Source organism: Hyperolius riggenbachi, chromosome 5 (genome assembly GCF_040937935.1).
Source record: "Hyperolius riggenbachi isolate aHypRig1 chromosome 5, aHypRig1.pri, whole genome shotgun sequence".
Classification (NCBI taxonomy): domain Eukaryota; kingdom Metazoa; phylum Chordata; class Amphibia; order Anura; family Hyperoliidae; genus Hyperolius; species Hyperolius riggenbachi.
Window position 1 is genome coordinate 147,602,116 of NC_090650.1, and position 23,727 is coordinate 147,625,842.

Here is a 23,727-nt window from a genome sequence, read left to right on the forward strand (position 1 = left end):
CCCTGCCTGTGTGCTCATTATTACCTTACTTATACAACTGCATTAAGTTAGCTTTCAAAATTCATGTACGGCATTGTTACATTAGTCATTTAAAAGGGCCTCAATTTGATTTATGTGCATAGACCATTATTTTCTAAAACCCAAGTCTGGCTATATTCAATAAAGATGTGGTTTAAAGTTAATATACACCAGTAATTTATATTATACCATTTAATTCCCTTTACATCGGCCATAATTTTGATATAATTGTGACTAGACTGTCACATTCATATTGCCTGTTTGATGCAGTAGCCATCTGCACATTTTACTCCCCTATCAGATTAGTCTGTGCTGTGTACTACAAAAGAAATTGCTATCATTTCCTCAATGTATTGCTTAACAGCACGAGCCAGCTATTACTTGGAGAGGTGGCGGGATCAGTGCAGTACAGCAAATTAGGATTATTACAAAGGCAACATCTGTCGTCCTGCGCCTGTTGTTCTTGCAGATTTGCTGCGGGTGATGTCTGTGACACTGTTGAAAGCTGCTGTGTGTGACAATTGTAAGCAGCGTGTGTGGCTGCTACCCTCCTCCCATGAGCCTGTCCTACCCATTTATTCATCTGTGGATCACAGGGAGGGAACACAAATTCAACACAGCGCTATGCAGACAGAATCTGGTTGTGGATTGTAATTTTTCCAAGGTATTTTGCATGTGTATAAAGTTTATGCATCATAATTTACATATCCGCAGGGCCTGATCCTATTTTCTTCTTTCATTGTCATGGTGAATCAATGAATGAGGAAGACGGAGCAGCTACACATATCATGCTGATGATTTGACTGAAAAACCGAGCAAAATGAAGGCTGGTCATCACTGAAATGGGCATACTCTTTCTGTTCTCTAGCAACAAATAGCAATCTAAATACAATCAAAGCAGCAGCGAGAACCTGTTAAGAGGTACCTGGATTGTCACTGCCACGTCGTCCAGATTTATTCTACTTTTACACGTATATTCTACTTACACGTTCTGTTTTGCTTCCTCTATATAATTTATCTGTTCAGATTACCGGATGGATTCTGAAATAGGCTGTGGGCATACAAAAGGTATTTCCCATGATGGAGATGAAATTGTAAAATATGTGGATCTCTTAACTAATCTCACCTTCTGGGAACATTTGTGCCATTCCATCAGCTGGTTTCCTATCCTGGCTCTGCAATGGATTACAGCAGCCCCAAAGGGGGCGTGATGGCATTTTACAGATGAATTACTGCTATGGAAGATAATTGGGTGAAAGTGGATGGAAAGCATGGTGTACAGTGTTAGATGCTAATCAGTTTGGCTCCTGAATGATATTCTGCTTTGTCTCCTCAATCCAATATTGTTTTCATATTCCAAACAATCCAGGCTATATCAGAGAGCATCCAGGCTAGCCCATAAGAAAATAAATATATAATAGAAGCACATCTAAATTCAGCAGCATTCATGAAATTGAGTCTAATCTATTTTATGGTAACCCTGTAGCAACCTCCCTCGTGTACAGAGAGCCATTCAGGAAAACCATAAGCCCTTGCAGTTTTGCAGAATAAAATATTTTACTTACTGGCACATTATGTTGCATTTACCATGCTGGCTGAATAGTGTCAAGGATTCATCACTATTCAGTGCACTAAACGATGTCACACCTATTCAATCAACTGTGGACTGTCAGAGCACAAGGTTGCATGCCTTGTTTGTATTGCAGCATGAAATAATTGTCATTTGTGCTGGACTGTGTTGAGCTGTGACAGAGCAGAGGAGGAGGAGCCACGTGTGGCGGCGGCAGCTGTGTGACTGATCTGGGCGCTGTGTACAGCCGCGGTGCAGCCAGCCCAGTACAGTACGCGTTGCGGTAATTGGCTGCGAGTGCTGGGTGTTTTGTCCCCGCCGGCTCTCGGTGGGGGAGATGGGAGAGAGCATGTCTAAGAGACTGAGGCTGCAGTTCGGCGGGGAGGCGGAGATGGAGGAGCGCAGCTTTGTCAACCCGTTCCCGGACTACCGGCCAGCGCCAGCACTGCCATCACCAGGAGCGGGGGAACAGGAGGAGGAGCTGGAGGAGGCTTCAGGAGAGCCGGGAGACTTGGATCTACCCTTTGACAAGGATGGGAAGGTAGGTGACCTGTCTGCATACACACTGCTATGTGTCACTCTGTGGACTGTGTTTTGGTCCTGACTACCTGTGCATGCTGCTAGTGTTACACCAACATGTTGCTACTGCTGATCCTTTACTGTGCATAAGTAGATCATATACATTCCTTACATTCATTAATTTTTCCTCAGAGGTGTGACTGGAAGCATAGGGCCTTATAGCAGAACTCTGATGGGTCCCTACTTTAGGAGACCAGCAGGAAACCTCATAAGTTAATAAGGGGCTATTGTGTGCAGCCTGCCAAAGGCCAGACATATACTGTGTTTTTTGGACAGGAAGAAGTCTGTTCATCTTATAGTCTGCATAATACATATTTGGACTGGCGCCAGGTATCTTCCCCCCCCCCCCCCCCCAATACCAATATATTGCAGGGTCTGCTGCGATCAGTCCCAGTCAATGTGCGTCGGAAATGCCAGGGGTACCCTAAGGCTGCAGAGAGTGCACTCCACTCCGATCAGCAGGAACTAGTCGCACATAGCCTTCAGCAAAGCCTGCTGAAGGCTATGTGCGACTAGTTCCTGCTGATAGGAAGCCAGGTACCAATCAGGTGGGGGTGGCGCTGCCCTAGGCTCGCCAATCACGGCCACCCACTGTTCTTTTTCTTAATTGGAGTCACTGGTCTCGCGTACTGGATCACGGCTCTGTCATTGGGGCCTAACACTGCACTCCCTCAGTAGCAATGACATCTGATCGGTTACTGCTACCGCGAGACCATCGGCTCCAGTAAGAATGGGAGCAGAGGATGGCTGTGATTGGCGGTGCTGTGGCAGAGCCCCATGCCTTATTGGTAGATGGCTTCCCGAAGCCTGCTGAAGGCTATGTGGAGCTTCTACCTGTTGATTGGAGCGGCAAGCACCGTACTGGCTGCACGTATGTACTCGGGAGGGGACAAGGGAGGACACGGGGACAGAGGAAGACACAAGAATTACAAAGTGGACATAATAATTAGGGGGGGGGGGGTAAAGGGTCCAAAAGACACCCCTGCACAAAGGACACACCAGGCTTAGTATAATTTTTCCCTGGGCTTTGTCCTCTAAAACTAGGTGTGTCTTATAGTCTGAAAAATACAGGTACTTTCAATATACTTATTGCAACTAGAACAAACTTGCAATGCACAAAGCTTTGAGCATTACTGATTATTACATATTCACTGTGTTATGCATTAAAAAATAGGAGTATGAAGTAGGGCTTTAAGCTACACAGAGATGTTAGGTTTTTGATGCCTTAGATTTTCATTTATGGTTACCTTAAATTAAAATCAAATATTAATGTCATGTTGTTTCTTCATCATTGTTTAGCTACTGGTTACCTATTCCTGGTGTTACCTCCTTGGTGCCTAACCTTATTCAAACCCCATTACATTATCGCCTTTCTGACACCAAACTTTATACAACCACCTATCCAACCCCTGATAAGAACAAATAGTGAGAACGAGAGCCCAATATAGTGTAGTAGGGATGAGCAAGAATGCTCTCGCGAGATTGATGTAAAACAATTGCACTGCACAGCAGCCAAAAAATTGCTCCCTGAGTTATAGCCTCAGTGCGACCCATGGAAAAAAAAAAGTAACTTCTGGGATTACCATGGAAGTCACACAGTAATGCACTGCAGCTTGTGCGTTACCTGGAGGACTTCTTTCGCACTGCATCACAGGCAGTGTGTCATGTGCCATTACCTGTAATGACCATTGTGACAAGCCGTAGTAGGAAAGCGTACTGGGACATATCGCACTAGTGAAGGACCCTAAAATTAGGCAGGGCAGGAAACATCAGGGCTGCATAGTATACTCACCTTCCCTGGGCTTGCTTAGTCTCTTTATCAATCATCCATTTTGTTATTCAACGCTTATGTCCTTAGGTCTTTTAGATTTGCATATGACATGTGCTCTACAACCTAGGTTCTCAACGTGTGGTACGCGTACCCCAGGGGGTACTTCTGATGGTTCCAGGGGGTACCTGGGCTTCGTATACTTAACCAAGAATAACAACTTTAGAGTCTTAGAAAATGATAAATCTTATTTAAAGTGATCCTTAAGTAAAAAAAAATAATTGCATTTTACTCACCTGGGGCTTCCAATAGCCCCCTGCAGCTGTCCGGTACCCTCGCTGTGTCCCTCCGATCCTCGTGTCCCTGCCGTCAGCTGCAGGGGGCTATTGGAAGCCCCAGGTGAGTAAAACTAATTTTTTTTTTTTTTAATTAAGGATCACTTTAAACAAAACCAAATTAGTATTCTAGCTGATTAAAAGCAATAGTAAATACTTGGAAATCGTTTAGAACCAATTATCAAGTACTACAGTTAAATATATATTTGTCAAGGGGTACTTGTGATAATGTTTACTATGCCAGGGGGGTACTTGGAGAGTACCGGGTTTTAAAAGGGGTACATACCAATAAAATGTTGAGAAACACTGCTCTACAACATGATAGCACCCATACACAACAACTGGTCAGTTGATATTATGCATCACACTGGTGGCAAAAGCTGAGCTACAGCTATTGAAAACTTAGTCCTATTTGACAATTTGAACATTATACAAGGATTTGGTAGGTTATTTCTGTACTGTTGCCATGGCACTGTTAGGGTCAGGAGTAGTTTACATTCTGTGTTCATAATATTTTTAAGGTGGGTCTCTTCAACAGTTGCTACTGATAATCTTGTTCACTCATAATTTAATGCTGCGAAGTGGAGAATGTACCACAAAGGCCACTTACGCACATTCCTTATTCCTCAGTGGACCAGCGATCAAACATTACTGCCCATATAGCAAAGACCACCAAGACATGGCTTGAAGTCTGTGTCTCACTTATTTTGTCTGAGGATGAGCTCATCCATAGTTTTGACTAGACTAAAACCAGATTTAAATCCTATAGAGAATATTTAGACTCACTTTAAGTACAAACTAGCCAAGAAATGTTTTTCCACTATTGTGTGGAGCCATCAAAACTAAATGGAAAGTATTGATTTTCTGTGTGTAAATGGCTATCTGCAAGTTTACCCACAAGGCTTCAGTGTTTAAAGTATAACTCCACCTTTAAGGAAAAAATAAATATAATTTTCTATAATGCATTAGAGATCTTTCAGAAAGTTGCCCATTTTCCTTTTCTGTCTGTTTGACACGCTGATTTCCCAGCATATGTATCTAGCCATAGTTACATTTAATGAAGCACAGCACAAATTTAAAAGATCCAGCTCAAATAAAACCAGCAAATATACATAACACCTTCACATGTGCATGGGTATGAAGGTGAGTCCCAGAACCCTGACAAAGCCAGTCACAGTTTAGAATCTCTATGCTAGTGATAGATCCTACAAAAACAATAAGCACCTCTACAAAGGAACACTTATATCCGGATAGAGAAAAATGCAGAAGAACTGACCTGGGCCTGCTTAAATTGCCAAAGGCCTAAACTTTGTGGGATGCTTATTTTGCTATAGGCCCTAACCTTTGTGGGATGCAGTAAAAACTAGTAAGGCCCCATTCACACTTGAAAGCGCTAAACACTAGACACTGCAGCGATTTTCCCGCCATCGCGTTTAGAGCTTCTATAGCACTGAAACGCGATTGCCGGGAAATCGCTTGACAATGGTGCAGGATACGTGTTTGCGTTTGGTGATTAGCGTTAATTGCCAGCGATTAACGCAAATCGCCCAAGTGAGAATGGGCCCATAGGGTTTTATTAAACTAGTGCTTTAACCACTTGGCAACTTTTGCCACCCTTTTCTAAGTCCTTGTTTATAAACACCTGTAAATACTTGGTTCTACTTTCTATTTTTAGAAAACAGTTAGTATAGCACCATCTTGTGGCCAAAAAGTAAAACTACTTCCAAATACACCATTATACACTTACCATAGAAAAATTAAATACTTTTTCATTATTTTTTTTAACTCCTTCACCCCTAACCCAAAATAAAATATTATTGCCATACATTGTACTAGGACACAATTTAAACATTTGTAATAACCAGGACAAATATGCAAATAAAATGTCTGTTTTATCTACAATAGCACATTTTATTTTTAAACCACAATGGCTGAAAGCTGAGAAATGGTGATTTTTTTTTTTTCATTTTTTTTCTTCTTCTTCCCTGTCAAATGCATATAAAATAATATAATTCTTAGCATAAGGGACTGCCCAAAGAAAGCCTAGTTTGTCCCGAAAAAATAATATATAGATGCTTTCAGTGTGATAAGTAGCGATAAAGTTATTACCAAATGAATGAGAAGAACTTTTGAAGGGGGAAAAAAACTGTGGTAGAGAAGTGGTTAAAAAGCGCTAGCGTTTGAGCGTGTGAGTGTGAATGGGGCCTCAAAGGCCAAGTTCACACTGCAAGAGCCTTTTTTTTTTTTTTTTTCTTCTTTTTTTTTTAGTGCTGGTGATTTGAAAAGCTCTTGCTAATGTAATTCTATTGCTGATTTTTAGATTTTTATCACATATAAAATCACATTGCTCAAGTGAAAGCAAACTCGTAGCATTTTACATTGGCAAGAGTTTTTAAAATCACTAGTGCTTAGAAAAAGCTCTTGCAGTGTGAGCCAGCCCTAATACTAGAGGTGCGGGAGCACATCTCCACTCTTTTGCATTCCCCGTGTACGTGTTCTCTCTTTTGCATTCCCCGTGTACGTGTTCTCTCTTTTGCATTCCCCGTACACGTGTTCTCTCTTTTGCATTCCCCGTGTACGTGTTCTCTCTTTTGCATTCCCCGTGTACGTGTTCTCTCTTTTGCATTCCCCGTGTACGTGTTCTCTCTTTTGCATTCCCCGTGTACGTGTTCTCTCTTTTGCATTCCCCGTGTACGTGTTCTCTCTTTTGCATTCCCCGTGTACGTGTTCTCTCTTTTGCATTCCCCGTGTGCGTGTTCTCTCTGCTGCATTCCCCCTGTACGTGTTCTCTCTCCTGCATTCCCCCTGTACGTGTTCTCTCTCCTGCATTGCCCGTCTACGTCTCCTCTCTCCTGCATTGCCCGTCTACGTCTCCTCTCTCCTGCATTGCCCGTCTACGTCTCCTCTCTCCTGCATTGCCCGTCTACGTCTCCTCTCTCCTGCATTGCCCGTCTACGTCTCCTTTCTCCTGCATTGCCCGTCTACGTCTCCTTTCTCCTGCATTGCCCGTCTACGTCTCCTTTCTCCTGCATTGCCCGTCTACGTCTCCTTTCTCCTGCATTGCCCGTCTACGTCTCCTTTCTCCTGCATTGCCCGTCTACGTCTCCTTTCTCCTGCATTGCCCGTCTACGTCTCCTTTCTCCTGCATTGCCCGTCTACGTCGCCTCTCTCTCCTGCATTGCCCGTCTACGTCGCCTCTCTCTCCTGCATTGCCCGGCTATGTCTCCTCTCTCTCCTGCATTGCCCGGCTATGTCGCCTCTCTCTCCTGCATTGCCCGGCTATGTCGCCTCTCTCTCCTGCATTGCCCGGCTATGTCGCCTCTCTCTCCTGCATTGCCCGGGTACGTCTCCTCTCTCTCCTGCATTGCCCGTCTACGTCTCCTCTCTCTCCTGCATTGCCCGTCTATGTCGCCTCTCTCCTGCATTGCCCGTCTACGTCGCCTCTCTCCTGCATTGCCCGTCTACGTCGCCTCTCGCCTGCATTGCCCGTCTACGTCGCCTCTCGCCTGCATTGCCCGTCTACGTCGCCTCTCGCCTGCATTGCCCGTCTACGTCGCCTCTCGCCTGCATTGCCCGTCTACGTCGCCTCTCGCCTGCATTGCCCGTCTACGTCGCCTCTCGCCTGCATTGCCCGTCTACGTCGCCTCTCGCCTGCATTGCCCGTCTACGTCGCCTCTCGCCTGCATTGCCCGTCTACGTCGCCTCTCGCCTGCATTGCCCGTCTACGTCGCCTCTCGCCTGCATTGCCCGTCTACGTCGCCTCTCGCCTGCATTGCCCGTCTACGTCGCCTCTCGCCTGCATTGCCCGTCTACGTCGCCTCTCGCCTGCATTGCCCGTCTACGTCGCCTCTCGCCTGCATTGCCCGTCTACGTCGCCTCTCGCCTGCATTGCCCGTCTACGTCGCCTCTCGCCTGCATTGCCCGTCTACGTCGCCTCTCGCCTGCATTGCCCGTCTACGTCGCCTCTCGCCTGCATTGCCCGTCTACGTCGCCTCTCGCCTGCATTGCCCGTCTACGTCGCCTCTCGCCTGCATTGCCCGTCTACGTCGCCTCTCGCCTGCATTGCCCGTCTACGTCGCCTCTCGCCTGCATTGCCCGTCTACGTCGCCTCTCGCCTGCATTGCCCGTCTACGTCGCCTCTCGCCTGCATTGCCCGTCTACGTCGCCTCTCTCCTGCACTGCCCGTCTACGTCGCCTCTCTCCTGCACTGCCCGTCTACGTCGCCTCTCTCCTGCACTGCCCGTCTACGTCGCCTCTCTCCTGCACTGCCCGTCTACGTCGCCTCTCTCCTGCACTGCCCGTCTACGTCGCCTCTCTCCTGCACTGCCCGGCTACGTCTCCTCTCTCTCTCCTGCACTGCCCGGCTACGTCTCCTCTCTCTCTCCTGCATTGCCCGGCTACGTCTCTCCTCTCTCTCTCTCTCTCTCTCTCTCTCTCTCTCCTGCATTGCCCGGCTACGTCTCCTCTCTCTCTCTCCTGCATTGCCCGGCTACGTCTCCTCTCTCTCTCTCCTGCATTGCCCGGCTACGTCTCCTCTCTCTCTCCTGCATTGCCCGGCTACGTCTCCTCTCTCTCCTGCATTGCCCGGCTACGTCTCCTCTCTCTCTCTCCTGCATTGCCCGGCTACGTCTCCTCTCTCTCTCTCCTGCATTGCCCGGCTACGTCTCCTCTCTCTCTCTCCTGCATTGCCCGGCTACGTCTCCTCTCTCTCTCCTGCATTGCCCGGCTACGTCTCCTCTCTCTCTCCTGCATTGCCCGGCTACGTCTCCTCTCTCTCTCTCCTGCATTGCCCGGCTACGTCTCCTCTCTCTCTCTCCTGCATTGCCCGGCTACGTCTCCTCTCTCTCTCTCTCTCCTGCATTGTCCGGCTACGTCTCCTCTCTCTCTCTCCTGCATTGCCCGGCTACGTCTCCTCTCTCTCTCTCTCCTGCATTGCCCGGCCACGTCTCCTCTCTCTCCTGCATTGCCCGGCCACGTCTCCTCTCTCTCTCCTGCATTGCCCGGCTACGTCTCCTCTCTCTCTCCTGCATTGCCCGGCTACGTCTCCTCTCACCTGCATTGCCCGGCTACGTCTCCTGTCTCCTGCATTGCCCGGCTACGTCTCCTCTCTCCTGCATTGCCCGGCTATGTCTCCTCTCTCCTGCATTGCCCGGCTACGTCTCCTCTCTTCTGCATTGCCCGGCTACGTCTCCTCTCTTCTGCATTGCCCGGCTACGTCTCCTCTCTTCTGCATTGCCCGGCTACGTCTCCTCTCTTCTGCATTGCCCGGCTACGTCTCCTCTCTTCTGCATTGCCCGGCTACGTCTCCACTCTTCTGCATTCCCCATCTACAGTGCTGCCCATAATTATTCATACCCCAGGCAAATTTTGACTTAAAGTAACTTTTATTCAACCAACAAGTCATTTTTTGATGGGAAATGGCATAGGTGTCTACTTAAAAAAAACACACATTTCTCAGCTTTCATTTACGTTTGAGCAAAAAAGTGTCCAGTCAATAATCTATAGAAAAGCATTTATTGGCTATTACAGCAATCAAATGCTTCCTATAATTGCAGACCAGCTTTTTGCATGTCTCCTCGGGTATTTTTGCCCATTTATCTTTAGCATTGAGCTCCAAATCTTTGTTTGGAGGGTCTTCTTGCCATCACCCTGATCTTTAGCTTCCTCCACAGTAGATTCTCTCCAGACCACTCCAAATGTTAACGTTGTCTGCTAACCATTTCACCAGTTTTTCTGTGCGTTTTGAGTTAGTGTCATACTGAAATGTCCACTGGTGCCCAAGGCCAAGTTTCTCTGCAGACTGCCTGATGTTGTTGAGAATCCTCATGTATTACTCTTTATTCATGGTGCCGTTTACTGTGATTAGGTTCCCTGGTCCATTGGCTGAAAACAACCCCCCAAAGCATTAGATTCCCACCACCCTATGAGCATTTGCAAAGGCCAGGCAAGCTTTTGTGTGCCGTAATCTGGAGAAGTAGCGTCTTCCTTGGGCTGCATCCATGGAACCCAGCAGTGTGCAGTGTTTGTTGTATTGTCTGCCTTTAGACATTGCCACCATCAGAGCCCACATTCACCAGGATGGTTTTGTTGGTGATCCTTGGATTATTTTTCACCTCTCTCACTCTCCTCTTGGCCAGCATAGGTGTCACTTTTGGCTTCCAACCACATCCTCTGAGATTTTCCGGAGTGTGGAACATCTTGTATATTTTAATAATACTCTGCACTGCAGTCTCTGGAACTTGAAAACATTTTGAAATGGCCTTGAAGTCCTTTCCTGAATTGTGAGCAGCCACAATGCGCAATCACATGTCCTCACTGAACTCTTTTGTCTTAGCCCTGACTGTCCCCAAACCAACTGCAGAGAGCTGCTGTTTTTCACCTGTTGAGTTGATTAAAACAGCTGTTCCCGATTAATCAGGGTAATTCGGATTAGAGCAGCTTGGACTATTTGGAATGGTAATGAACTTTGTGACAGTTTGTAAAGGGTATAAATAATTTTGGACTGGACGCTTTTTGCTCAAATGGAAATAAAAGCTGAGAAATTGTTTTTTTTTTTTTTTTTCCACACCATTGGCTCTTGTACATCATCTTATTATCTTTTCAGAGGCACCTATGTCATTTCTCATTAAAAAATGACTTGCTGGTTGAATAAAAGTAACTTTAAGTCAAAATTTGCCAGAGGTATGAATAATTATGGGCAGCACTGTACGTTTCCTCTCTCCTGCATTCCCCGTGTCTGTCACCTTTCTCCTGCATTAACCCATCTATGTCTACTCTCGTCTAATAATTAAAAGAAAATGTGCAAAAACCAGTGGCTGGATAGTGTAATGGTTAAGGGCTCTGCCTTTTAACATGGGAGACCAGGGTTTGAATACTGGTTAGGGTCAGTACCTATTCAGTAAGAAGTCCTTGGCCAAAACTTCTGCACTGGTCCCAACTGGAGAAAAGCGCTATACAAATGTCAGGATTATTACTGTGAGATGGTTAATAAGAAACAATTTATTTTCTGCACTGTCAGGCAAGCTAATATTTGCTTGGCATTGCCATCTATCTGTTGGAACCACAGGCCCAGAGTCTCTTGAACGTTCCTCAGAATGTGTTCCGAACATTTGCAAACCTTATATCAGGCTTGAAATGATATCCGCAAAAACACTTGGTGTGCAGAATGAGAAAATTGGTAAGGTTCTTGCCCTAGGCATGTAGTGTAGTGGGGGTGTCTCAGCACCTTGCAGGGAAAAAAATATAGGAGACAAATACGGGAGCCCAATAGTGTAGTATATTAGTATGCAATTGAAAAAAGGAATTTCAATAAATTACTACTCACAAAAGGAGGTTGCAAGGGCAACCAACCGTAGGAAGCAGGTGGAGACCATAAACCCGACTCCACTCGGGGTAGTCCCAGCCGGGACCTGGATGTGGTCGCTCTCCTTAAAAAAGTAGTGACAGGTGTCCACTGTGGGTCACCCACAGGTGGTCTGTCACCACCCCTCAAATACAGATTGTTTGGGGGTATAGCTATGCATAATTGAAGGTAAAGAGGCGCCCTGGTTGAAATAAAAGCATCTAAAAACAGCTTAAAATCGAGGAAATAATATGAGGTGGCTTACCTCAATAACGAAATCCTTGTATACGACAAAATATTTTTATTTAGCACAGGCAATGCGTTTCGCGGGTCCAAGCCCGCTTCATCAGGCCAATAGAAGTGCCAAATGAACAAGTCGATATGGCAAAGGGAGTCTCTCTCTTTGAGAACTACAAATGCTTGAGGGCCCGTTTCCACTTGTGCCGCACGCGTCAGTACTTCCGGGTGTACGGGAACGCAGGCGAATCCCAGAAGCCGTGCCATGCACAGCTATGGGATTCGCAGCCTTCCGCGCGAAAACTGTGGGCAGTGTCGGCCGAATCAGTAGGGTAAGCGATTCGGCCTGGCGGCGCCATAGTTTGCTATGGCAGAATTTCCCTGCGCGATTTGCCTGTGGGGAAACTCTGCGGATTCAGAGCAGTTTCCGCTCCAGTGGAAACGGGCCCTAAGCCTTTATTTCTGGAAAAGAGCAGAATGGTTTGTTTTGAAAAGAACCAGAAACCTAAACAATTGATATCCTGGTTTAAAAGTATATATTTACTTCATTATGAGTAAGAGAGTTAAAGGGACACTTTGATTGCATTCTAAAATATTTTCACTATTTATCCACAAGTTTTTTTTTTTGTTTTGTTTTTTTTTTACCTTTTGCATAGATTACTGGAAGTTTTGCACGCCGTCTCCAGACAAAAGTCGGTGACTTGCTTCAGCAAATGGAAGAAGGACTTAAGACAGCAGATCCACATGATGTTTCAGCTTACACTGGATATACAGGTTGATTCTCTACTTCTTAACCCCAGTTACATTTCTGATATTTTACTAACAACTGCTTATATTAGCATTCCCAAGGTGGCGTAGTGGTTAGCGCTTTCGCCTTGCGGTTCAAATCCCAGCCAAGTCAACATCTGCAAGGAGTTTTTATGTTCTCCCTGTGTCTATGTGGGTTTCCTCCAGGCACCCCGGTTTCCTTACACATCCCAAAAACATACTGGTGAGTTAACTGGCTTCCCCCTAAAAAAAAAAAAAAATTGCCCTAAAAATGTGCTACATGCACTACAAGATACATACATATGACTATGGTGGGGACTAGATTGTGAGACCCTCTGAGAGACAGTTAAGTGACAAGACAATATACTCTGTAAAGTGCTGTGCAATATTCCGGTGCTATATAAATACTAAAATACTTCCCATTCTAGCATTCATACAATGGGTGGAAGAAATGCCTTTTCATATTTGCATTTTTTTTTCTGCAACAGTTTGTTACAGTTGCTCATGAAGAAGATGGTGAGGCTCTGGAATGTTAATCTTATGATCATTTTTGTTAGTATAGATAAAAAGTATATAGAATGGTACTCGGTGTTCTCCCCAGAATTTTTTTCCAGCCGGGTGGCATGAAAAAGTAGCCAGGTGGGGTGAGATGAGAAATTGGAAGGCCGGAGCTTTTCTGGACAACTCTGCTTACAAGAGAGGAGGAGGTGAGCCGTTGACAGCCGGGTGCTCACCAAAACTAGCCGGGTGGAGCACCCGGCTAAAAGAGCCTGGGGAGAACACTGGTACTTAGCAAATTTTCTTGATGGAAAAGGAATCCACAAAACAGATTTTCATTATTTCTGTACATGTGCGGTCTACATTAGTGCTGCTCTGGACATGTGGTTTAATTCAGCAGGTAAGTATCATCGTGGAGACCTCTAGTGAATTGTTACTGAGAAGAATGTAAAGCATGCTCAAGCAGAGGAGTGCTTTAGATTACTGTAAGTGATTTTGGCGGGCAGACAGCAATTTTATTATTCTTAAATAAAAATTAATATATAATTTTATTTAATTTTTTTTTTTACAGAACTGTCAAGGGTAGTTTTGCTGCCTTATAAGCTGAAGTACCCACTTTTCCCTCAGACACCAGGAAAAAGTGATTGACTCGCATATAAGCCCCCTCCCCAGTATAGCCCCCTCCACAGTAGCCAGATGAACCCCCAGCACAAGTCCACCCCTTTCCCCATAACCAGATGTACCCCAAGGATGATACAGCTGTGTCTCAAGATGCCACTAGATGGCATCATAGATATGAGATACACTGATTGCCATACACGAAGAATCCCCCGATTATTGAAATGCTGACCCATTGTTTGCACGCTCCGCTCCACAAGCCAGGGGACACAGGTAGTTTCGAACAGCGCACACTGCACACCATGTTGCAGGGGATGGGGCGGGGGGGGGGCACAGAGACAGCAGGGAGCCAGCTGGCATGAGCAAGATCACTAGCAGGATCCTTAAAGGGAACCGAAACTGAGAAGGATATGGATTTTTCCTTTTAAATAATACCATTTACCTCACTCTCCTGCTGTAGAGAGTAAATGTATACACTCGCATATAAGCTGACCCGTATGTAAGCAGACATACCCACTTTTCCCTCAGAAACCAGGAAAAAAGTGATCGACTCTTGTATAAGCCCCCTCCCCAGTATAGCCCCCTCCACAGTAGCCAGATGTGCCCCAGTACAAGTCATTCCCTCTCCTCATAGCCAGATGAGCCCCGATGATACAGCTGTGTCTCAAGATGCCACTATATGGCATCATAGATATCGGACACAACGATTGCCACACAGGAAGTATCCCCAGTCATTGCACTGCTGACATGTTACTTGCACACTCCACAAGCCAGGGAACACAGTAGTCTTCAGCAGCGCACTCTGCACACCATGTTGCAGGGGATGGGGGGCACGGACACAGCAGAGAGCCAGCTGGGGAGAGCAGGATTGCTAGTGCAAGATCCTGCACTCCTCTGCCGGTAACAAAAGGTATTCAGTTAGGAGTATGGTGAGTTCATAGATGATTTTATTTTTTGTCACAAGTTAGCGGAAATTGATTTTAATTGTTTTTTTTTTTTCACAAAGTGTCATTTTCCGCTAACTTGTGACAAAAAATAAAATCTTCTATGAACTCACCATACTCCTAACGGAATACCTTTGGGTGTCTTCTTTGTAGAATGGGGTCATTTGTGGGGTTCCTATACTGCCCTGGCATTTTAGGGGCCCTAAACCGTGAGGAGTAGTCTTGAAACCAAATGTCGCAAAATGACCTGTGAAATCCTAAAGGTACTCATTGGACTTTGGGCCCCTTAGCGCACTTGGGGTGTAAAAAAGTGCCACACATGTGGTACCGCCGTACTCAGGAGAAGTAGTATAATGTGTTTTGTGGTGTATTTTTACACATACCCATGCTGGTGGGAGAAATATCTCTGTAAATGACAATTGTTTGATTTTTTTTTACACACAATTGTCCATTTACAGAGAGATTTCTCCCACCCAGCATGGGTATGTGTAAAAATACACCCCAAAACACATTATACTACTTCTCCTGAGTACGGCGATACCACATGTGTGACACTTTTTTGCAGCCTAGGTGCGCTAAGGGGCCCAACGTCCTATTCACAGGTCATTTTGAGGCATTTGTTTTCTAGACTACTCCTCACGGTTTAGGGCCCCTAAAATGCCAGGGCAGTATAGGAACCCCACAAGTGACCCCATTTTAGAAAGAAGACACCCAAAGGTATTCCGTTAGGAGTATGGTGAGTTCATAGAAGATTTTATTTTTTGTCACAAGTTAGCGGAAAATGACACTTTGTGAAAAAATAAAATAAAAATCAATTTCCGCAAACTTTTGACAAAAAATAAAATCTTCTATGAACTCGTCATACACCTAACAGAATACTTTGGGGTGTCTTTTTTTCTAAAATGGGGTCACTTGTGGGGTTCCTATACCGCCCTGGCATTTTACGGGCCCAAAACCGTGAGTAGTCTGGAAACCAAATGTCTCAAAATGACTGTTCAGGGGTATAAGCATCTGCAAATTTTGATGACAGGTGGTCTATGAGGGGGCGAATTTTGTGGAACCGGTCATAAGCAGGGTGGCCTTTTAGATGACAGGTTGTATTGGGCCTGATCTGATGGATAGGAGTGACAGGTGGTGATTGATGGGTGGTTAGAGGGGAAAATAGATGCAATCAATGCACTGGGGAGGTGATCGGAAGGGGTCTGAGGGAGATCTGAGGGTTTGGCCGAGTGATCAGGAGCCCACACGGGGCAAATTTTTGCCTGATCTGATGGGTAGGTGTGCTAGGGGGTGACGGGAGGTGATTGATGGGTGTCTCAAGGTGTGATTAGAGGGGGGAATAGATGCAAGCAATGCACTGGCGAGGTAATCAGGGCTGGGGTCTGAGGGCGTTCTGAGGGTGTGGGTGGGTGAATGAGTGCCCTAGGGGCAGATAGGGGTCTAATCTGATGGGTAGCAGTGACAGGGGGTGATTGATGGGTAATTAGTGGGTGTTTAGGGTAGAGAACAGATGTAAACAATGCACTTGGGAGGTGATCTGACGTCGATCTGCGGGCGATCTATTGGTGTGGGTGGGTGATCAGATTGCCCGCAAGGGGCAGGTTAGGGGCTGATTGATGGGTGGCAGTGACAGGGGGTGATTGATGGGTGATTGACAGGTGATCAGTGGGTCATTACAGGGGGGATAGAGGCATACAGTACACGGGGGGGGGGGGGTCTGGGGAGAATCTGAGGGGTGGGGGGGTGATCAGGAGGGAGCAGGCAGTTTAGGGCATTAAAAAAAAGAATAGCGTTTACAAATAGTGACAGGGAGTGATTGATGGGTGATTAGGGGGGTGATTGGGTGCAAACAGTGTTCTTGGGGGGGGGGGGGGGGGTCTGAAGGCTGGGGTGGGAGATCAGGGGGGCTGTGGGTAAAAAAAAAAAAAATGTGGTGTATACCGTATTTTTCGGACTATAAGACGCTCCGGACTATAAGACGCACCAAGGTTTAGAGACCTAAAACTAGGGGAAAAAAAATATATATATACTAAACCTGGTGCATCCATAGTGCAGAGAGGTCTTATGGACTTTTACCCCCCCAAGCTATCTTTTTTTTAACATATGCACCTATCACCTACACTAACTTGCACTGGAGTCCCAAATAACCATTTTGAACCACCTGTCTCACTAGCACTGTCTGCTCATTTGTGGTCAGAATGTGACATGAATCATTAGAAGGAACTAATTAATGACTTAATATAAGCAAGTGAGTAAGCTGCAGGATTCAATCATGTGGCTAAGTAACACCAAAGTTTTTTTTTCTGGGTAACAAATGCTTTTATTAAGTTCCTACAAAAACCTACACTAACACCAGCTGGCAGCACCCATACATCACACAAATGCCATCACCAGCTGGCAGCACCCATACATCACACAAATGCCATCACCAGCTGGCAGCACCCATATGCAGAAAAGTGTACCAGAATTTCTATATAGTCTCATATGCCCCAATACCTCAGCCTGATGCCTGTGTGGAGGAAGAGATGTACTCAGGCTGGTAGGGGGATTCCAAAGCCAGCACACAGTGAATTAGATGAGGACAGGAGTGGGGACGATCAGAAAAACTTTCAAAGGCTTCTTACTCACTGCTCACTGTTACCAGATGGAACAGCTGATCAAGGGCTGGAATGCAAGGAATGTGAAGAATGCACACTGACACAGGCTTCTCCTGGTAGAGTTTGTACCTGTTTCACGGTGAAGACTGTGCACGAAGTTATGACCTCGGGCTGTAATCCAGAGCGTGCACGCAGAGAGGGGGAGGAAGAGAGTCACAGGAGAGGGGGATGTGAACAAAACATTCTCCTCGGGCTTCTCAGGGCACGTGCTTGCAGCTGCTTTGATGTATGAGAAGCCGGATGAAGCCAGAGAGACAGTGCACTGCAGTCTCTGCACTGATGTCAGCTGTTGTCACCGGGGAGTGCAGGGTGAGAGCCGGCAGAGATAGCGCCCTCTCTGACTCATCAGCGGCGTGAGCCGAACAGAAAAGTAAACAGGAAGTAGGAAGCAGGAAGCAGGAGGAAGCAGGACTCTATGCCCGCGGCTGTGTAAAAGGGGCAGCCTGCACTTAAACTTGCTTGCGGGGGACACATGGCCACACATTCGGATTATAAGACGCACTGACTTTTCTCCCCCTCCTTTGGGGGAGAAAAAGTGTGTCTTATAGTCCGAAAAATACGGTACTTGCTACTGCTTCCTCCTCGCTGGTGGTCTCTGGAACAATGAGACCACGAGGCGAGGAAGAAGCGTGTATAAAGCACTTTGTTTACCTAGCAAAGTGCTTTATACACTTAATTTAACTCCATTGCGGATTTCCTCCGCCCGCCGGCGCTGCTAATTGCTCCTCGGCAGATGATCGCGACATGGATGACGCGATCGCTCCGCCCATGCCTGTACAAGGACCGCCGCCTCTGTGCATGCGGCGGTCCTTACGGGATCCACTTTCCGGCCGCCCCTGTGCAGTGGGCGGTCGTTAAGTGGTTAACACACTGCACTGGTTCGCAGTATCTTCCATCAAATCAGAATTAACCTTTAGTGTTTTTAGCTTGATCTCTATTAGTAGAGAGCAAGTTACAATCACTAGAGGTCAAATCCGACGAGAAGGAATTAGGGTTGCCGCGGTATACCGGTATGACGATATACCACGGTATGATTGTGCACGGTAATCGTACCGTGCACAATCTCGTTTTACCGGTTTTCAGGGGGCGGGGCTATTGGGCGGAGCGATGTAGCCGCGGTGCACGAACAGCGGTGGGGATAATAAACACTTGCGGCAAATACTCATTTGCAGCCAGGTCCGTCCTCCACGATGTACTGGGCTTCATTGTTCTTTCATCACATTTCCCTGAAACAGCGCCCCCTGGGTGCTATTACAAGGAGATGATGCAAGCACAAACAGGAAGTAGAATGAAGCACAGTACACGCATGAGGACTTGGCTGCTGACAAGTGAGTATTTGTCCCCTCTCCCTCCCTCCGGCTCTCTGTGCTGGCCACCTAATTCTAGCTACACCTATCCCTGGCTTCCTATGCTGCAAGCACCTACCACTGGCTACACCTATCCCTGGCTACCTATGCTGCAAGCACCTACCACTGGCTACACCTATCCCTGGATACCTATGCTGCAAGCACCTACCACTGGCTACACCTATCCCTGGCTACCTATGCTGCAAGCACCTACCACTGGCTACACCTATCCCTGGCTACCTATGCTGCAAGCACCTACCACTGGCTACACCTATCCCTGGCTACCTATGCTGCAAGCACCTACCACTGGCTACACCTATCCCTGGCTACCTATGCTGCAAGCACCTATTACTGGCTACACCTATCCCTGGCTACCTATGCTGCGACCACCTACCACTGGCTACACCTATCCCTGGCTACCTATGCTGCAAGCACCTACCACTGGCTACACCTATCCCTGGCTACCTATGCTGCAAGCACCTACCACTGGCTACACCTATCCCTGGCTACCTATGCTGCAAGCACCTACCACTGGCTACACCTATCCCTGGCTACCTATGCTGCAAGCACCTACCACTGGCTACACCTATCCCTGGCTACCTATGCTGCAAGCACCTACCACTGGCTACACCTATCTCTGGCTACCTATGCTGCAAGCACCTATTACTGGCTACACCTATCCCTGGCTACCTAAGCTGCGACCACCTACTACTGGCTACACCTATCCCTGGCTACCTATGCTACGACCACCTACCACTGGCTACACCTATCCCTGGCTACCTATGCTGCGACCACCTACCTCTGGCTACACCTATCCCTGGATACCTATGCTGCGCCCACCTACCACTGGCTACACCTATCCCTGGATACCTATGCAGCGGCCACCTACCACTAGCTACACCTATTCCTGGCTACCTACGCTGCGGCCACCTACCACTGGCTATACCTATCCCTGGTTACCTACGCTGCAGCCACCTATTACTGGCGGGTGGGGGCACATTATTTAATGTAAGGGGGTGGGGCCCAGGTCCAAATAATTGTTGTATACCGTAATACCGTCATACCGTGGTATTTTTTTTTATTTTTTTTTTACGATTATCATACCGTGGAATTTCATACCGTTGCAACCTTCGGAATACACGGAGAGCCGCGGTCCAGTATGTCCTACCCCAGGTCAGGTGAGATGCTCTTACACTGCCTCTGCTGCCTGTACTCTGCAATTAAAAGATGCTGGAAGGAAGGATGGCCACTAAACACCAGGGAACACGCTACAGGAGAAGGTAGGGTGGCCACTAGAAACCAGGAAACAAGCTATGGGAGAGGGAGGAAAGACTACTAAATATCAGGTAACACTATGGATGAAAGGGATCACTAGACACTAGGTTTGATGTATAGTGATTGAGAGCAGCCACTAGACACCAGGTACAGTTTATGGGGGTGGGAGGGGGGACCACTAGACACCTGCAACGATATATGGGTGAGGGACCACCAGACACCAGGTACAATATATGGGAGAGGGAGGAGGGGCCACTGGACAACAGGTACACTGTATATGGGAGTGAGAAGAGGTCCTCTAGATCGAACACGCTGAAACCAGCGCAGGAGATTTCGGTGCAGCCGGCGCCACCATAGGCCGTAATAGAAATTTCGGCTATAGCAGGCACAGGGAGTAACTTCAGCGCTATCAGAAGACGGAGCTGAAGTTACTTTTAAAACATAATAATTCGACTTCCAGCAATTGCTGGAAGCCGAATTATTTCATTCCCCACTATCCATGGCTGCCTGGAGGGGGAATAGTATTTAATACGGCTGGGACTTGTGCGGCAGCAGGATCAGCCATATACCGGCTGAATCCTGCACCCACGTCTCCAGCGCCGTTATCTCTCGTACGCCTCTAGATACCAAGTACGATTAAGTGTAAGCAGCAGCCTTGACAGTGTGATGTAAAATCTTTTTGAACCACTTTCCACAGAGAGATAAATAACCTTTTAACCTTCAAATCAGCACTATCTTGTTATCAGGAGTGTTTGATCAGCCAGATACAATTTTTTTGGCTTTTTCTGGAGATCAGCCTCTTCATTCCACCAGGGCTGTTGAGTCGGAGCAATTTTGGGTACCTGGAGTCAGTCAGTTGTTTCAATAAACTGAGGAGGTGGATGATTTTTGAACCAATTCCATAGCCTTTGTAAAAATTAGACTAAGGAGTCAGAGTAATTTTGGGTATCTGAAGTCGGAGGTTTCATAAACTGAGGCTGTCATGATATGACATGAGGGCCGTCCACAAACAGGGAGCAGACATGGAATCCAATGATAAACGCTTTATTGCGGTCAATACAAAAGTGAACTTCCATCCATAACATAGCATACAGCTTTCACCTAGCTGTCTCACACCAAAACTGACTCTCTCTCCCTCTCCCCCAGACAGTATATCAGCTTGTCAACAAACAGACCTCAAATCTTATCAGGTGATAAGGACAAGGCCAGTCTGCTAACACACAACAGAACAATGGTATATTCCCCGCCCGACTCCAGTAACACAATCAATGCAGGGTCCAATCACAGCAAACAAACAAAGCAGGAACAAAATACATTAAGCAAAACATACGGTTATTACATATCATTTATCACATTTTACATATCATACATCACAGAGGCGTCAGAGTTGGATGATTTTTGTACCAACTCCACAGCCCTGTATTCCAGTGCATACAATTTCTTCATCTACATTGCTAAAGCATGGGTTTAGAAAGCCTTGCCTGTGTTTTTTTTTTTGTTTTTTTTTTTTAACTGGCAAGTTCAAAGTAGAATTTGTCCTGTATGTATTTGTGTACCAATGTATCATGTCCCATATCTGTTAAAGCAACCTGGGCACCTCCTTTTTAAAAAAGATTTAGAACGATGATTGGATGATTGCTTTCTGGGAGGGCAGCACTAAATTAACTTACGGGGGCTGTTTATTAGCCATCTCCATGAGGACATTCATGTTGCAACTGTCAGTGCAGCAGAGCCGCAGTTCAATGTGCCCATGAGTCCAGAACGACCAGGCTGCTAGTATATGCCGGGAGATGGTATGCTGGTGCGTGTCGGGAGTTTTCAATGTCTTTACATCTCCCTGCATGCACCAGTAACTGAGGATGCCACATCTTGCAGCATGCACCAATGGCTGGGAACGCCACATTTCCTGACATACATTAGCTGCTGGGGAAGGTCTGGACTCGTGGGCACGTTGAACTGTGGCATTGACAACTGCAAGATGAACGCCCTCTTAGGAACAGGAGCAGCGCCCCCATAGGTAAGTTAATTTATACTTTGATATTGGCATCAACATGATGCCTTGCCAAAGTCATACTTGCTGTGTACAATGAAGATCTGAATGTATTTGTTGTTGTATTTTATAGGTACAGCTCTCCTATACCTGCAGTTGTATCGTGTTACTCAGGAGAAATCCCATTTACAGCGTTCTCTTGATTATGTGAAGAGAATCCTGAGGAACCTGAATGGGAGAAGAGTCACTTTCCTCTGTGGAGATGCTGGACCTCTTGCCGTTGGAGCTGTTGTGTATCATAACTTGGAAAACCATGCAGAATCCAAGGACTGCATTGCAAAGTAAGGGCAAAGTATACAAGTTAATGGCTTTCCTAGAATACACTGCCTGGGAGTTTGTCTTGTAATACAATACACTTCCCTCCTGTTTCCTCTTGTTAAGCACAACTGCAATGTGTGGTGTTTGCGAGCAATTTTGAAGAATGGATTTTTTCCCCTTAAGTTTACTGAGGAAACGTAGGCAGGAATGTTGGGATTTAATTGGTTGTACTGTCTTTTTTCCACTTCTACAGGTGAATTTTCTTTCAGGCTGTAAGGACTTGATTCACTAAGACAAATAGCACGCCTTATCAAAGTTAATACGCCTTATCAGAGTAGCATAGCGAACTTATGCCTGATAATTGGCAATGACGAGTGCTCCACTCGTCCTGCCCTGAGCCCCTGCGGGTTCGTAGCACTTGCTATACTACTCTGATAAGGCGTGTTAACTTTGATAAGGCGTATTAACTTTGATAAGGCATGCTGTTTGTCTTAGTGAATCAAGCCCTAAATCTTTCTACAAAATAGATGATTTTCTGTGCCAAAAACATCTTACATGCACAAAACATAAACATATATGTACCAAACCGTGTTCTAGTTACATGTGTGTTGTGGTTTTGAGCACCCAAGAGCTTTCAATTAGTACCTTAAAATACATGGAAAATGTGTTATAGTTATAATTAAAGTTTATTAAAGCAAATTAATTGAAGCAAACTGAGCACCAGGGTATTTTTTTTTTTTAAATGAACCTCCCCATTAGGGAGGTTCTGAATGGAGTGTGCCTTGCAAGCACGCCAGCACAAAGCATGCCGGGAGATGTAGTTCGTGGATGTACATCTCTGTATTCGCATCCACGAACTTCATCTCCCGGCACGTAGGGGACATAGCACACTTCATACAGACGAGGGGCCACAGGAGCAGCTCAACGTAGGTAAGTAATGCGGTGCCAAAGCCCCCCTTCCATGGCACAATGCATTCAGAACCTTGATTTTAAAGAATGCTTTCCGCTGGTGCTCTGTTCGCTATAAATACTTCTCTGCTGTAAGAATAGACCCCAGTGTGAAGTGACATCTATTATGCAATCTAATATTTATATAAAAAGTAACCTGCCTTATTACAGTACCTTAAAGAAACTGTTTTTTTCCCCCCATGTTAGTTCATTTGTAATATGTATAATCATGTTCATTCGAATGTAAACATGCATTAATGTACCTAGGGTTGAATCACCCAAGGCGTCTTAATAGTACTATTTGAATTCACCTCAGTTTAGTTTGGATTCAGTTTGGCTGATTCAGTTCTTTAGGACTCATTTCCACTATGGTGAATACGTGTGCATTAGCCTCACGTGAATTTGCATACGCAATGTACTTCAATGATGAATGACGTGAAAAAAAAAAAATCTAATTTGCTTTTTCTATGCAGATTCGCCTATGTATAGTAGAAACGGGCCCTTTGTCCTAATTTC

At 46.1% G+C, this 23,727-nt stretch overlaps 1 protein-coding gene across 1 annotated transcript in view; it reads left to right on the plus strand.

Moving 5' to 3' along the window:
* The first annotated feature begins 1,008 nt into the window (after positions 1-1,008).
* The window catches only part of LANCL2 (LanC like glutathione S-transferase 2), an 81,795-nt gene continuing 59,076 nt past the window's right edge, over positions 1,009-23,727 (plus strand). Inside the window, exons 1-3 of the mRNA XM_068236351.1 lie at positions 1,009-2,129; positions 12,506-12,623; positions 22,079-22,286. Of these exons, the coding sequence (XP_068092452.1) occupies positions 1,926-2,129; positions 12,506-12,623; positions 22,079-22,286 (530 nt within the window). The 5' untranslated portion in view covers positions 1,009-1,925. The remainder of the gene's footprint in view (positions 2,130-12,505; positions 12,624-22,078; positions 22,287-23,727) is intronic.